The sequence below is a fragment of the Dendroctonus ponderosae genome, unplaced genomic scaffold, assembly GCF_020466585.1.
Source record: "Dendroctonus ponderosae isolate FM_Combo_2020 unplaced genomic scaffold, Dpon_F_20191213v2 Dpon_F_20191213_3, whole genome shotgun sequence".
Taxonomy (NCBI): Eukaryota; Metazoa; Arthropoda; class Insecta; order Coleoptera; family Curculionidae; genus Dendroctonus; species Dendroctonus ponderosae.
Genome location: NW_026018508.1, coordinates 16,819,541 through 16,831,564, shown reverse-complemented (window position 1 = coordinate 16,831,564; position 12,024 = coordinate 16,819,541). Strand labels below are relative to the sequence as shown.

The 12,024-nt window shown below is 41.6% G+C and overlaps 3 protein-coding genes and 1 long non-coding RNA gene across 4 annotated transcripts in view; 2 read left to right on the top strand and 2 right to left on the bottom strand.

The window, feature by feature from the left end:
• The first annotated feature begins 822 nt into the window (after positions 1 to 822).
• LOC109533757 (protein Mo25) lies at positions 823 to 2,649 on the top strand. Its single transcript, XM_019899162.2, has 5 exons — positions 823 to 1,433; positions 1,502 to 1,670; positions 1,726 to 1,890; positions 1,947 to 2,051; positions 2,108 to 2,649. Exons 1-5 carry the CDS (start codon positions 1,045 to 1,047, stop codon positions 2,288 to 2,290), a joined length of 1,011 nt encoding a protein of 336 aa, XP_019754721.1. The 5' UTR covers positions 823 to 1,044; the 3' UTR covers positions 2,291 to 2,649.
• A 117-nt stretch (positions 2,650 to 2,766) lies between these two features.
• Positions 2,767 to 6,303, bottom strand: LOC109533754 (conserved oligomeric Golgi complex subunit 4). Its single transcript, XM_019899159.2, has 11 exons — positions 6,134 to 6,303; positions 5,887 to 6,084; positions 5,495 to 5,831; positions 5,139 to 5,443; positions 4,938 to 5,090; positions 4,629 to 4,876; positions 4,347 to 4,569; positions 3,571 to 3,837; positions 3,334 to 3,519; positions 3,061 to 3,281; positions 2,767 to 2,938 (listed from the first exon to the last, which is right to left on the bottom strand). Exons 1-11 carry the CDS (start codon positions 6,221 to 6,223, stop codon positions 2,896 to 2,898), a joined length of 2,271 nt encoding a protein of 756 aa, XP_019754718.2. The 5' UTR covers positions 6,224 to 6,303; the 3' UTR covers positions 2,767 to 2,895.
• Positions 6,304 to 7,099: 796 nt separating this feature from the next.
• On the top strand, positions 7,100 to 11,134 carry LOC109533755 (phenoloxidase 1). The gene is made up of 11 exons (XM_019899160.2): positions 7,100 to 7,305; positions 8,343 to 8,535; positions 8,590 to 8,813; positions 8,865 to 9,067; positions 9,120 to 9,372; positions 9,427 to 9,591; positions 9,652 to 9,780; positions 9,833 to 9,978; positions 10,032 to 10,207; positions 10,544 to 10,776; positions 10,839 to 11,134. The coding sequence occupies exons 1-11, from the start codon at positions 7,198 to 7,200 to the stop codon at positions 11,052 to 11,054; spliced, it is 2,046 nt and encodes a 681-aa protein (XP_019754719.2). The 5' UTR covers positions 7,100 to 7,197; the 3' UTR covers positions 11,055 to 11,134.
• Positions 11,125 to 12,024, bottom strand: part of LOC125503853 — a 6,112-nt gene continuing 5,212 nt past the window's right edge. The window contains exon 3 of the long non-coding RNA XR_007281110.1: positions 11,125 to 11,289. This is a non-coding gene — a long non-coding RNA (uncharacterized LOC125503853). The remainder of the gene's footprint in view (positions 11,290 to 12,024) is intronic.

The following is a 12,024-nucleotide window of genomic DNA, read 5'->3' as shown; positions in this document are numbered from 1 at the left end:
TTTGAGCTCTGCAAACTGGACCACGCGGCATCTTCTTGATCCGCAAAATTTTTTTATTCAAATCGCACAAAAATTAGTATTATTTTTGCAGGTTTAAGAACTTTTGGTCCAAAAATTTGCTTATTTTGACTTGGGTTTGAAAAGGGATTTATAAGCTGGAAACTATTAAAATTGATTTCTGACGTTTTGGTACTTCGTAAGTGGTACTTTTCAAGACGCGCTCGGGCTTTTCAGCAGCCGAACCAACTAATAAGTAACCTTTTCTAGGACAAAATAAGTTGTTTTTCAATAAAATATCGTCAAATTTATCCCAGAACATCAATTTTCAACTCAAGTATGTAAATGAACTTGCAAATGCGGGTCTGTTTAAAAATATGAGTGAAACGCATCTGGTTTTTCTCCGGTGGCGAAAAAGTAAAAAGTAAACCTCTGCCGAAGGAAAACTGATCAGATTTGCGGACTTTTGAACAACACATTGTATTCTATTGTATATTGTATGTGCGGAAACACATTTGTATTCTTGTTCGCTTTGAGTCCAAAAAAAAAAACGCGTAGGTTTCTGGTAAAATTTAGTCAACTTTCCAGCTTTTGCCCTTTAGGACTTTATAAAACCCCCAATATTCCCCATATACTTACAGAAAGCCGCCAAAACACAAAAAACTTTTTCTGCAAAACCCCACGCACCGTGACATCTTTGTCAAACTCCCTCCTTCTCGCACACTTTGATATACTTGGCAATAGCGCACTCATTGTCGCCACACGTAAGCGGCCAAACTACCTAGAATCGCAGAAAAAATGCCCTAGAAATATTTATTCAGGCGTGAACATGTGTTGGCATATATCGCTTGTCAAAATATCAAGATTCAGATAGGGGATTGCTGCATCAAGCGAAGTAATATTTTTCATCAATCGCTCCAAACACAACGTAAAAGTGAAATGAACGAATCAGCTTGTTAACTGGACGGCCCATCCACCAATGAAGATTTTCGTTTGATCAGTATTAAGCAGCTTATTTGTCCCATTCATAGCCAATCTCTTCTGGAAATGCCTCTATTTGGGAAATCGCAAAAGGGCCCCACTGAAGTGGTCAAAGCGCTGAAAGAAGCAGTCAATGCGTTGGAAAAGGGTGACAAGAAGGCAGAAAAGGCCCAGGAAGATGTGTCGAAGAACTTGCTGCTGATCAAGAACATGTTGTATGGCACATCGGAGTCAGAGCCCCAAACTGATATAATTGTAGCCCAGTTGGCCCAGGAACTGTATAATAGCAACCTTTTACTAATGTTAATTCAGAACTTAAACCGGATCGATTTCGAGGGCAAAAAGGATGTGGCACAGGTGTTCAACAACATTTTAAGGAGACAAATTGGAACTCGGTCCCCCACTGTTGAGTATATCTGCACCAAGCCTGAGATTTTGTATACGCTTATGAGCGGGTCAGTATTAATTGTTTTTACTTCACTTTCACTACTGCTCCCAGTACTGATCGGAATTTTCATCGCAGGTATGAGCACCAAGAGATTGCGCTGAACTGTGGAACAATGTTGAGAGAGTGCGCCCGATATGATGCCCTGGCTAAGATCATGTTATATTCTGAGGACTTCTACAATTTTTTCCGGTATGTGGAGGTCTCCACGTTCGATATTGCCTCAGATGCATTTTCCACTTTTAAGGTAAGTCCGAAGCGTTGTTATTGGTTTTGTTTCTGAGCCTTTTGGTACATTACAGGAACTCCTAACACGGCACAAGATATTGTGTGCTGACTTCCTAGAGGTCAACTACGATAAAGTGTTTGGGCACTATCAGAGACTGTTAAATTCAGAAAACTACGTTACCAGACGCCAAAGTTTGAAGCTACTAGGTGAACTGCTCTTGGATAGGCACAACTTTACCGTAAGACTGATCAATTCTTTCAAAGCTCCCTTATGCTACTAGTGAGAGCTTTTTAGGTGATGACTAGATACATTTCCAATCCAGACAACTTGAAATTGATGATGAACATGTTGAAAGAGAGATCTAGGAATATTCAGTTTGAGGCCTTCCATGTCTTTAAGGTAGTTACTCCAAAAATATTGTGGCATGGCCAGCTGGCTAAGTATGGGCTTTCCAGGTGTTCGTAGCAAATCCTAATAAACCTAAACCAATTCTGGACATTCTACTCAGGAACCAAGAGAAGCTGGTAGAATTTTTAATGAAGTTCCACACAGATAGGTGCGAAGACGAGCAGTTTAACGATGAGAAGGCTTACCTAATTAGACAAATTAAAGAGCTTAAACCTTTACCGGGCCACTAATTCATTGAATTCCTGTAATGCTATGGATGCTAAGTATGATTTTTATCGATAATACCACGAATTTTGCTAAAATATTTTACTAAGAAATGATCGGTAGGAGAATTTTAAAGGTATTTATTAGGAATCCTGGCTTCGAAGAGTATTGGTTTTAATTTTAGAATCTAGGAGATATAAGAGGTCAATTCAGTACTACTATGTTACATTATCAATTTGCTGACAGCTTCATTGCTTAATTACTTTAGCTAATCCAGAGATTCAGCTGTTCAGATAGTTTAGCAAAGATATTAATCCATTGTGGTCAGACTTGTACGATTCATTTGTATGGTTCTCAACTATTGAAATAAATTCATTGTATTGTTGTTTGTTCTTAATTAATTCATTAACTCAACAGCTCCTACACTCTCTATGTACAAATCACTCTAATTCCCTAACAAAATAATAATGTGTTTTTTTCAGGGCGTTAGGTCGACTGTGGGTTAACAAACAACTCCGTTTATTCGTGACGGTATTTCCAAATATGCATATGATTCATACCTTAAGTATCGATTGTAATAGGGATTATTAAGGCGATAACAATATCCTCCACTGATGCAATTTGATTGAACTTATAGACGTAATCGTTTGATGTCCTCCGATCGAAAGTCACTCCTAAAACAGCCAGTTTATGATCCTTTGATTAAGAGTGCATTTGAAGGAAGCATAGCAAATTCTCGCGAATGGTTGAGCGATTAACGCATGTTTGCCATAAATGTGCCTTTTGGACAACTTACCGGAGATTTAGAACAGTTTTCACCTCTGTGGGTGTTAACCGCCAGGTAATGGCGTCATCCGCATTACCCCAGTAATCATTAATCTCCTCAATCTGATCGAAGTTGAGGATGGTGGCGATTTGGGTCAACCTGGCGAACTGGTCGCGAGCTGACCAATAAGTGCCCGAAGTGATATACCCGGCCAGCGATCGCACTTCCTTATCCAGCACTAATCCGCCCAACTACATTGAACACATTCATGCTTCGTCCAGATTGTAAGCCGCAAAATCTTACCCGATTGAACTGGGTTTTCATAACGACTTTCTCAAATCGCTGGGTGACTTCAAGCGTGAGCACTTTTATAAAGTGGTCGTAGTTGTTGGACGTCAAAATGTCCCTAAATGAGGACAGCAAAGTCTCCAAGTTCATAATCAAAGTCTGCACGAAGGACTCGCCTGCTTCATAGGCAGACAATTCATCCTAAAACCCTATAATCTAAAAAACAATTGCAAAACAACTCTTAGGACCTACCTCGGTTAGTTGATGGCTGAAATTCAAAAAAGTGTCCATCCAAGGGTTAATTCGCGGCTTTATAGCGGTGCTCTTCAGCTGCTGGATGCCATACTCAATAACCTCGGCCAGTCTGGCGCTGACCGCCGAAATTCCAGAGAGGCAGCTTTCCAACTTGCCCCTTTCCTTACTGTTCATATTAGGACAAGCGCCTTCAATCTCCTTAATAATACTGTCCACTAAGGCCGTTATGTACTCAGTACTACTGTCTGCGTTATTCAGGGCAACCTGGGGAAAAAACACCAAACATCACAACAATTACTTACAGGTGAGCCTTCATTATCTGTCAAACCACAATTGAGCCATCAATGGACTCGAAAGAATCAAACCAGTCCTCCACAGATAGAGGGTTTAATCAGCCAAAAATAAGTGAAAATCGCCGCTCTTCTTTGCTAACCGATGAGGAAATTTCCGCAGAAGTATGCCACTTAGCGGGCAATCCCACATACTGCAAAATAATCCAAGCCGCCCTGAAGATGGACAATCAAGCGAACATTCCGACGAAAAACCGAATGGACCTCAGTTGCGTGCCAACCAAGCAATATCTGGACCAGACAGTTGTTCCGATATTGATGAGCGGATTGTGTTATTTGAGTAAAGAGCGTCCTCCTGAGCCAATAATCGCTTTGGCCGAGTTTCTGATCAAGAACAAGGATCAATACGAAGAGAAGAGGGGAGGCGATAAGGAACCCAAATCGCAAGCTTCTAGTAAATAGTAGAAAAAAATAAATAGTTACTATAAAGGCTGTTCGCGATTGTTCAGTGTCTCCTGGTTGCAGTCGGCCTTGCTGGATGGAGTTCTGCAGCACGTTGTAGGCTTGAGTTAGATCCAGATAGCCAGATGGGTAGCCTTGCTTCAGGCGAGCCTTCAAAACGTCGCAATAATCATTTTCAAGAACCCGGCAGGCGTTGTTGATGGTCACGCAAATTCCGTCCAAGCTTCCAGTGGAAATCGACCTTCTAAACGCACAAAAAACTTCATTATAACGTTGATTCTTTTCACTCTCCATTTGCCAAACCTGATACACTTTCGTACGATGAAAAAGGTGTCGTCTACCATACTGGAAGTCTGGAATGAGAGTTCCACCGTGTCAATATTTACAGCTTTAGCCACAGACTCTTCCATAAAATACTGCTCCAGTCTTAAATAATGGGACAACAGCTCATGTTTTGATTGGCTAAGTTCGCTGTTTAGAATCAGCTGCTCTAGAACTTTGGACAGTTTGTTTTTCTGCTCAGCTTCAGAGATGCCGATCTCCATATCAGCCTGAAACACAATTAGAGTCACCTTTCGCTCCAGGGTTTTTGGTTTAGTGGGGGTACCTTACCAAAGCCTTTCTCTCAATAAATTTGATATACAATTCGCACCTAAAGTGCATTAGAGAAATCTCGCCAATAAGTATATCCAAATCTTTAGGATCACTTTTTTCCAGCTTGCTCCCGCTGGCACTTGAAGTAATTCTGGAGTGTTCAGAAATTTGCTGCAAAGTACCTAGTCATTGCAAATCAACTACACTCCCTTTACTCACCTGTATCTTCTTTTGAATCTGCCTTGTTTTGCTCCATTCTTGCACCACTCGCTTCACTTGCTTATCACACTCTTGTTGGAGAATACTCACGGCAGATAGGAGCCTGCCAGGGCCATAATATGTCTCAAGTAGGGGCTGATGAGTGTCAATCACTCGAGCCAAACCCTCAAAGAGCAGCGTTAGGGTATCAGCATAGACAATCGCATAACGCTTGTCTGCTAAAGAGGTGCTGATGGCCGATTTCAGGTTTTTATCGGCTGTTAGAGCCACTTTTGTTCTTAAGAAGGTGCAGAAGTTCTTTATGCCTGAAAAAAACACCCGATGAATAAAAATGTTTGGAAAATAAAAATAGGTACCTTCTTCGTGCATTCCTAGTAAAGGAAATACTTTGAAAAACCTCTCAACGGAACCCAAGTCTTCGCTCTCAACTGCTTCGTTAAATTTGTGTGCCACTATGGCCCGAAGTTGAGCAGCGGCTTCCTGCAAAGTTCTGACTGATTTTAGCATGTTCGACATGTTGTTCATGTCGTTGGCGGTTTTCTTCAGCAGAGACTGATCCATGGATAGGAATCTGTGGACATGAGCGGCCCCCTTTTCGTAGTCCAGATCTAGAATTGCCTGCTGGACGCCTTGCGAGCATATTTCCAAGTCAATCAGGTCATTAACTCGTACCAGACATTCGTCCACATGCCCCTGAAAGACGCGGCAGTTGAAACGCAAATGAGCAGGGGTAAAAGGTACTTTTTACCCTTGCAGAGTCCAGTTGGCGAATTTTGCTGCTAATCTTCTCAGAACTCTCTGATATGCCGTTTATTGTGCTCACTAGCTCTTCAGCTTCATGTTTCATCACCTTCAGAGTAGGTATTAGACGGGACAAGCCTTTGATTTTGTCCTCAATGTACGTTCTCTGGTTTAACATGGCATTTAGGTCTGCTAGTAAGGTATCCTAAAACATTGCACTTAACTTGGGAGTGCAATAATTAAGAGGAGCGCACCTCATCGACTTTTAGCTTCTTCAACTCCTCCTGACATTGTCGCTCAATGTCCGCGTAGGAAGTTGAGTCTGCAAGGGCTGCTTCACTCATTTTTTCGCAAAAGAAACAAGTTTGTTTTCAAAACATTATTGGTGACGTTTAAATGTCTGCGATGTCAAGAAGTGAGGTTATATAGTAGGCAATCAGTTATACAATAACGTGTGTAGGTGCAAGCGTTTGGGATTAGCTGAGATTAATGCACGAATTTTATAAAAATGAACAAATTTAATGAATAATTTTTACGAATAGTTGTGAACTAATGCAATGAAGGTCTTGGTCAGGTTAAAACTGCGTATTCAATCATTTCAATTTTTCTGTTGTTCTAAACACTTGATACAACTATATTTTCATTAACAATTAATATCTGCACGAAACTAAAAAATATGTTTTCAAAAGCTTTGAGTCGTTGCGTCCCGTTTCCTTTTGTTTTTGTTGCTCCAGAAATAAGAATTACAACTGGCACACAAAAATTGGAAAACCGAAAAACGGTCTCACTCAATTCAGTTCTCACTAACTTTACTTTAGAAGAAAAATTTGAAAAGTCTACCCTAAGACTATTGCTAAAGTCAATTTTGAACAAAAAAATAAATTGTCCTAAAATTGGCCACAAAAACACAAAAGTGACCATCAGGTTACTGAAAAATTCAAAAAATTATACAAATCAGCCGTATACAAATGAGTACAGCCGCATACAAATCCGATGTTCCACTGTGTAACTCGGCTGAAAAACTTACTGAAAGATGCTTAAATAAAATTAAAAGATGCAAATAAAAATTCTATGGACTTTCAAAGACACCCAAAATTACATTATCGCATATTCTACCACAATAACAAGCCCACCAAACGCTAGACATCGAACAGATAAGCAAATTTGATGGGAACCCAAGTCTGCGGTTTCGTTAGTCTCACATTTTTCATATAAATAAGTGCGTTTTCAAAATATTCTTCACTCTACCTTCACTCCTTGTAAGGTAGACAGTTCCGCTTTAGTTCAATTTTCGACAAAAGTGAAAAACTCCGGCAAAATGAGCGACAAGAAAAATCTTCTTTTGCTGTTCGACCGCCCTCAGGAGCCGGTTTTCATGCCCAAAGGCGACCAGAAAAAAGCTTTTGCCGTTCCACCTGAATACTTGGTAAGCATAACATGGATCGATCATGTCTTCAGAAAAAACTTTCGAGTTCACAAATGAAGCTTTCGAAAAATCAGTTAAATTGTTAACTTCTCAGGTGTAAAAAATAATTTAATTTCAAGTTTGTTTTTCAGTTGTTTTAGCGAAAGAGAATTGATTTGCTTCTAAAAAAAGCAATAAAAAACACATTGATAATTTGGTGATTTTCTGGATCGAAACATTTGGAAATTTATCCTATAAGGGACGTTGAATTTAATTTGTCTGTTTGCTCTACTGTCTTATCGATGGTTCACTTTTTAAAAAGGCTATTTATTTCTGTCTAGAATGATGTACAAATTAGCGTTCTTGCTCATTTTGCTTCCGAGATATGAGCAACGGAAATATGAAATTTTGGCATAATCTTGCACCTAAGCACCAAATTTCGTTTTATGGGTCAAAACTACTCGAATTTCCTCACTGATGTTGTTACGACTGAATCGACTTTTCAATTCTCTATCCAACGATGCCAAAACGAATTCTGTGGCTCGAATGGTTCTTGAGAAAGAAAAGCAGCGTCATGTTCAAGTGGATTTTGCTACTAAAAAAAACCACGCAAATCTAAAACTTCTTGAATTCAAGCATTTTTCGAGAAAACTGCCAGCATTTCCCCGTCTATGGTTCACTTTCTAAAAAGGTAATTAATTTCTGTCTAGAATGATGTACAAATGAGCGTTCTTGCTCATTTTGCTTCCGAGAAGCATGCAAAACGGGACGGAAAACATGAAATTTTGCAATAATCTTACGCCACCCTTGCACAAAACGACGATAATTCTTCTAATTTCATAGACAAGGGAAGACTGTATTTTTTCTACATAACCCCCCCCTGAATTTAAAACTGGAAACTCTCACTTTTAGTTGTTGCGCCATTTCTTTGACTTGCTTGAATTTTGCGCTTTTCCAACACTTTTTCTGCAATTATCGCTTCGAAATCATTCATTTAAACTCAAAAATCACTTGTGGTGCCCAACTGTTTTCTTCGGTTAATTGCGTTTTTTGCAAAGAGCGACAAGTACAGGCCAATCGGCACCCAAGTGACCAGCCGCTTTGGCGAAGAAGCCAATGAGCGAATTTCGGTGAACCGAATTTCCATTCCCCCATTGGGCGAAGTTCTGGAACTTCCAAGAGACACCAACTTCTCCTTGTTCATCCCCAAACATCGCCGCATCGCTGGAAGACTGATCGACATTTTCCTCGGTAAAAACTCCTAGTTTTAAAGCAGCAGGTTTGTCCATACCAGAAAAATTGTAGGCGTTCGCAATGTGGACGATCTGCTGGCTGTCGCTGTTTATGCAAGGGATCGCGTCAACCCCTACTTGTTCAACTATTCGCTATCGGTTGCTCTTCTACACAGAGCCGACACTCAAGAGCTGGACATTCCATCCATCATCCACTCGTTCCCGGATAAATATGTTGATAGCAAAGTCTTCTCCCAAGCGCGTGAAGATGCCAATGTGGTTCCCGAGGGAAGCAGGGTATGTCTTCCGGCTCTAAAAAACCTTCATTTGCTGTGAGGAACATTTCAGACCCCCATCGAAATCCCCAAGGATTTCACCGCTTCCGACTTGGAGGAAGAACATCGCTTGGCCTACTTCCGCGAAGACATCGGCCTGAATCTTCACCACTGGCATTGGCACTTGGTGTACCCTTTTGAAGCAGCCAGAGTGATTGTGGACAAGAACCGAAGAGGAGAGCTGTTCTACTACATGCACCAGCAAGTCATAGCCAGGTATGGGCAGGTTTGGTTTGGTGGGGGCTTGTGATGACTCTCCGGCTCCCAGGTACAACCTGGAGCGCTTTAGCAACAAAATGAAGCGCGTGGAGAGGTTCATCGACTGGAAAGCGTCCATTAAGGAGGCCTACTTCCCCAAGCTGGACAGTTTAGTGGCAAGCCGCTCGTGGCCTGCCAGAGTAACTGGGCAAAAGCTTCAGAACATCCGGAGAGATGTTGATGGCCTTATTATTGATGTGGACGACCTTACCAGGTGGAGGGACAGGATTTATGACGCCATTCACTCGGGGGTTGTCACCGATGTAGGTTTTTCCTTGTGAGGTTTCCCAGATGGATATTTGCTCGGTTTTTTCCAGAGGCAAGGAAAAACCATCCCTTTGACTGAGAATGAAGGCATTGACATACTGGGCAACATGGTGGAGTCTAGCATCCTGTCCCCGAACAGGGAGTTTTATGGGGACATGCACAACTCCGGCCATATCCTGCTGTCGTACATCCACGATCCAGACCACAGGCACCTGGTGCGTCTTTTCCAGTCCCCCTAAGCCTTAAAATAGCACTAACAATGACTGCCCGTCCAGGAATCCTTTGGAGTGATCGGGGACTCAGCCACTGCCATGAGAGACCCAATCTTCTACCGCTGGCACGCTTTCATCGACGATCTCTTCCAGGAGTTCAAGTCCTCCCTACCCAGATACACTGAGAACCAGGTAGGCATTAACTGGCCAGTTTCGGTGAATTGTTCCCAGCACTTGCTTGCAGCTCAATAATCCTGGAGTGACCGTCCAAGGGGTCGAGGTGGAAGTACAAGGCAGCCAAACAAACGTGTTGCAGACCTACTGGCAGCAGTCCGATGTTGATTTATCCAGAGGCATGGACTTCCAGCCTCGTGGAGCTGTTTTCGTTCGGTGAGGGCTTGGCTGTTTTCTGGTAAAAACTTCGTGACTTTTTTGCTTTCCAGCTTCACTCATCTTCAACATGCACGATTCACATACAAAATCCAAGTTCAAAGCAATCAGGTGCGGGAAGGGACCTGTCGAATTTTCCTGGCTCCCAAGTTCGATGAAAGGGGCAACCCTTGGCTGTTCAGAGATCAAAGGCTGATGTTTATCGAGTTGGACAAGTTTAAAGTCAATCGTAAGTAGCCGTCGAAGGGGATGGCCGAGGGCAAAGGCCATTTGAATCGGCGGTTTTTAATGGCTTCTAAGGGCGGTTTCTTTGCAAAAGCCATTTTTTGAGTGAGGATGACTGAATTGAATCGCATCCTTGCCCAAATGGGCTCAGGGTATAATTGAATTTTTGCCGCAACGCAACCGTTCCAGTTCCACTTTTCCAATCGTTTAAAACCTGTTTTTGAGTTGGCGCGCGTTAAGCTAAAAGTAACAATTCAATCGAAACCTGCAGGTGACCGATTTTGGATTAAAAAAGTCAATATCCATCCCGTTTTGCTAGACTAAGCTGGTTTTTTTATAGTTAAGCAGGGCCAAAACACGATTACCCGAAACTCTGGAGATTCGTCTGTGACTATTCCCTTCGAACGGACATACAGGGATCTGGACACGTCCCGTCCCCAAGGAGGCGATCAGTTGGCCCAATTCAACTTCTGCGGCTGCGGATGGCCGGATAATCTTCTTATTCCCAAGGGCAGTGCTGAGGGCTTGCCATGCCAATTGTTTGTGATGATTTCCAATATCAATGACGACAGGGTAAGCAGGAATTTGCTACTACGGAGCAAAACCTTGAATTGCAGTTTTTTTTTTAATTTCAGATCAATCAAGATGCTTCTGGTCAATGCAATGACGCTGACTCCTACTGCGGCATCAAGGATAAGCTGTATCCAGATAGGCGCTCAATGGGATATCCGTTCGATAGAATGCCCAGGAATGGTGTGGATAGTTTGCAACAGTTCCTCACCTCCAACATGCGAGTCCAGGACGTTTCCATTCAGTTTCTGAATAAAACGTTTAAGCCGCGCCAGGTTTAACCAGGAGCTGATTTTAAGAAACCGCTATTTCCATGTAACTCTAACGCTTGCCGAAGTTAAATAAAGCGCATTTTATTGTCTGTGATGTCTAGTGAATTTTAATCCTGCTTCCCTCAATTTCAGTAATAAAAATTGAAATTTCTTGTGTTTGCCTCTTCAGCGATGGTTTGCCTAACGCAACACCACTCTGAAGCTGCTCGCCACTCGTCGGGAGAAAATTTCATGCAAAAAGTTCCTAAAAAATAATTTTTTAACTGTTTTGTTTACTCATTTCTTACTTTAGATTTTTTTTTCGATTTGTTATTAACAGCATTTACTTTAGAACTGTCTTATACTGCCCGGTGGCCGAGGTTGAGTTTAATTTAGCTGCATTTTTTATACTGGGTGACCCAAACCTACGCCAAACCGGTGTTACAGAGATTTTTGAATAGTTTTTTCACTATATTTCAAAAAATGCTTCAGACAGATATTTGAAATTGTATGCACTTTTTCTTCATGCGTCAGTGGCGTAGTTTTGATAGTTGATTTGGATTGTTTCCTTATAACTAGTACGCCACTGGCAAAAAGGTCAATTTTGCAACCCCTATTGAGAACCAACTGCTTTCTACACAAAAATGTACCAGCCGTTTGGGAATGAAGTTACATTTTATGGCGAATAACATGCAAAACCGCAACTAAGGAACGACAGGGATTAATTTTCTCTTATCTTGCACGCCACTGGGAAAATTGGTGCTCCAAACGCTCAGTTAGAAAGTTTATTGTTTTCTAAGTAAAATCTCTATTTTCAACTGTTTGGGAGCAAAAGAACATTTTGTGGCAAAAAACCTGCAAAACCGCATTTGGGGGCTAACAGGGATTATTTTTTCCCTATCTTGAACGCCACTGACAAAAATGGTAGTTCAAGCGCAAAGTTTCAAAAATCAGTGTTTCCTGAGCAAAAACACTCAGTGAAAAGCTACATTGGCAACCG

Bases quoted from the DNA above. Each gene is read 5' to 3' on its own strand.
- LOC109533757 (XM_019899162.2), top strand. From the start codon at position 1,045: ATGCCTCTATTTGGGAAATCGCAAAAGGGCCCCACTGAAGTGGTCAAA. The intron at 1,434-1,501 runs GTCAGTATTAAT...TTTTCATCGCAG, and splicing joins TTGTATACGCTTATGAGCGG to GTATGAGCACCAAGAGATTG. The intron at 2,052-2,107 runs GTAGTTACTCCA...TGGGCTTTCCAG, and splicing joins AGGCCTTCCATGTCTTTAAG to GTGTTCGTAGCAAATCCTAA.
- LOC109533754 (XM_019899159.2), bottom strand. From the start codon at position 6,223: ATGAGTGAAGCAGCCCTTGCAGACTCAACTTCCTACGCGGACATTGAG. The intron at 5,444-5,494 runs GTACCTATTTTT...TGTTTTTTTCAG, and splicing joins ACTAGGAATGCACGAAGAAG to GCATAAAGAACTTCTGCACC. The intron at 3,282-3,333 runs GTAAGATTTTGC...TGTTCAATGTAG, and splicing joins TGAAAACCCAGTTCAATCGG to TTGGGCGGATTAGTGCTGGA.
- LOC109533755 (XM_019899160.2), top strand. From the start codon at position 7,198: ATGAGCGACAAGAAAAATCTTCTTTTGCTGTTCGACCGCCCTCAGGAG. The intron at 9,373-9,426 runs GTAGGTTTTTCC...GGTTTTTTCCAG, and splicing joins ACTCGGGGGTTGTCACCGAT to AGGCAAGGAAAAACCATCCC. The intron at 10,777-10,838 runs GTAAGCAGGAAT...TTTTAATTTCAG, and splicing joins CCAATATCAATGACGACAGG to ATCAATCAAGATGCTTCTGG.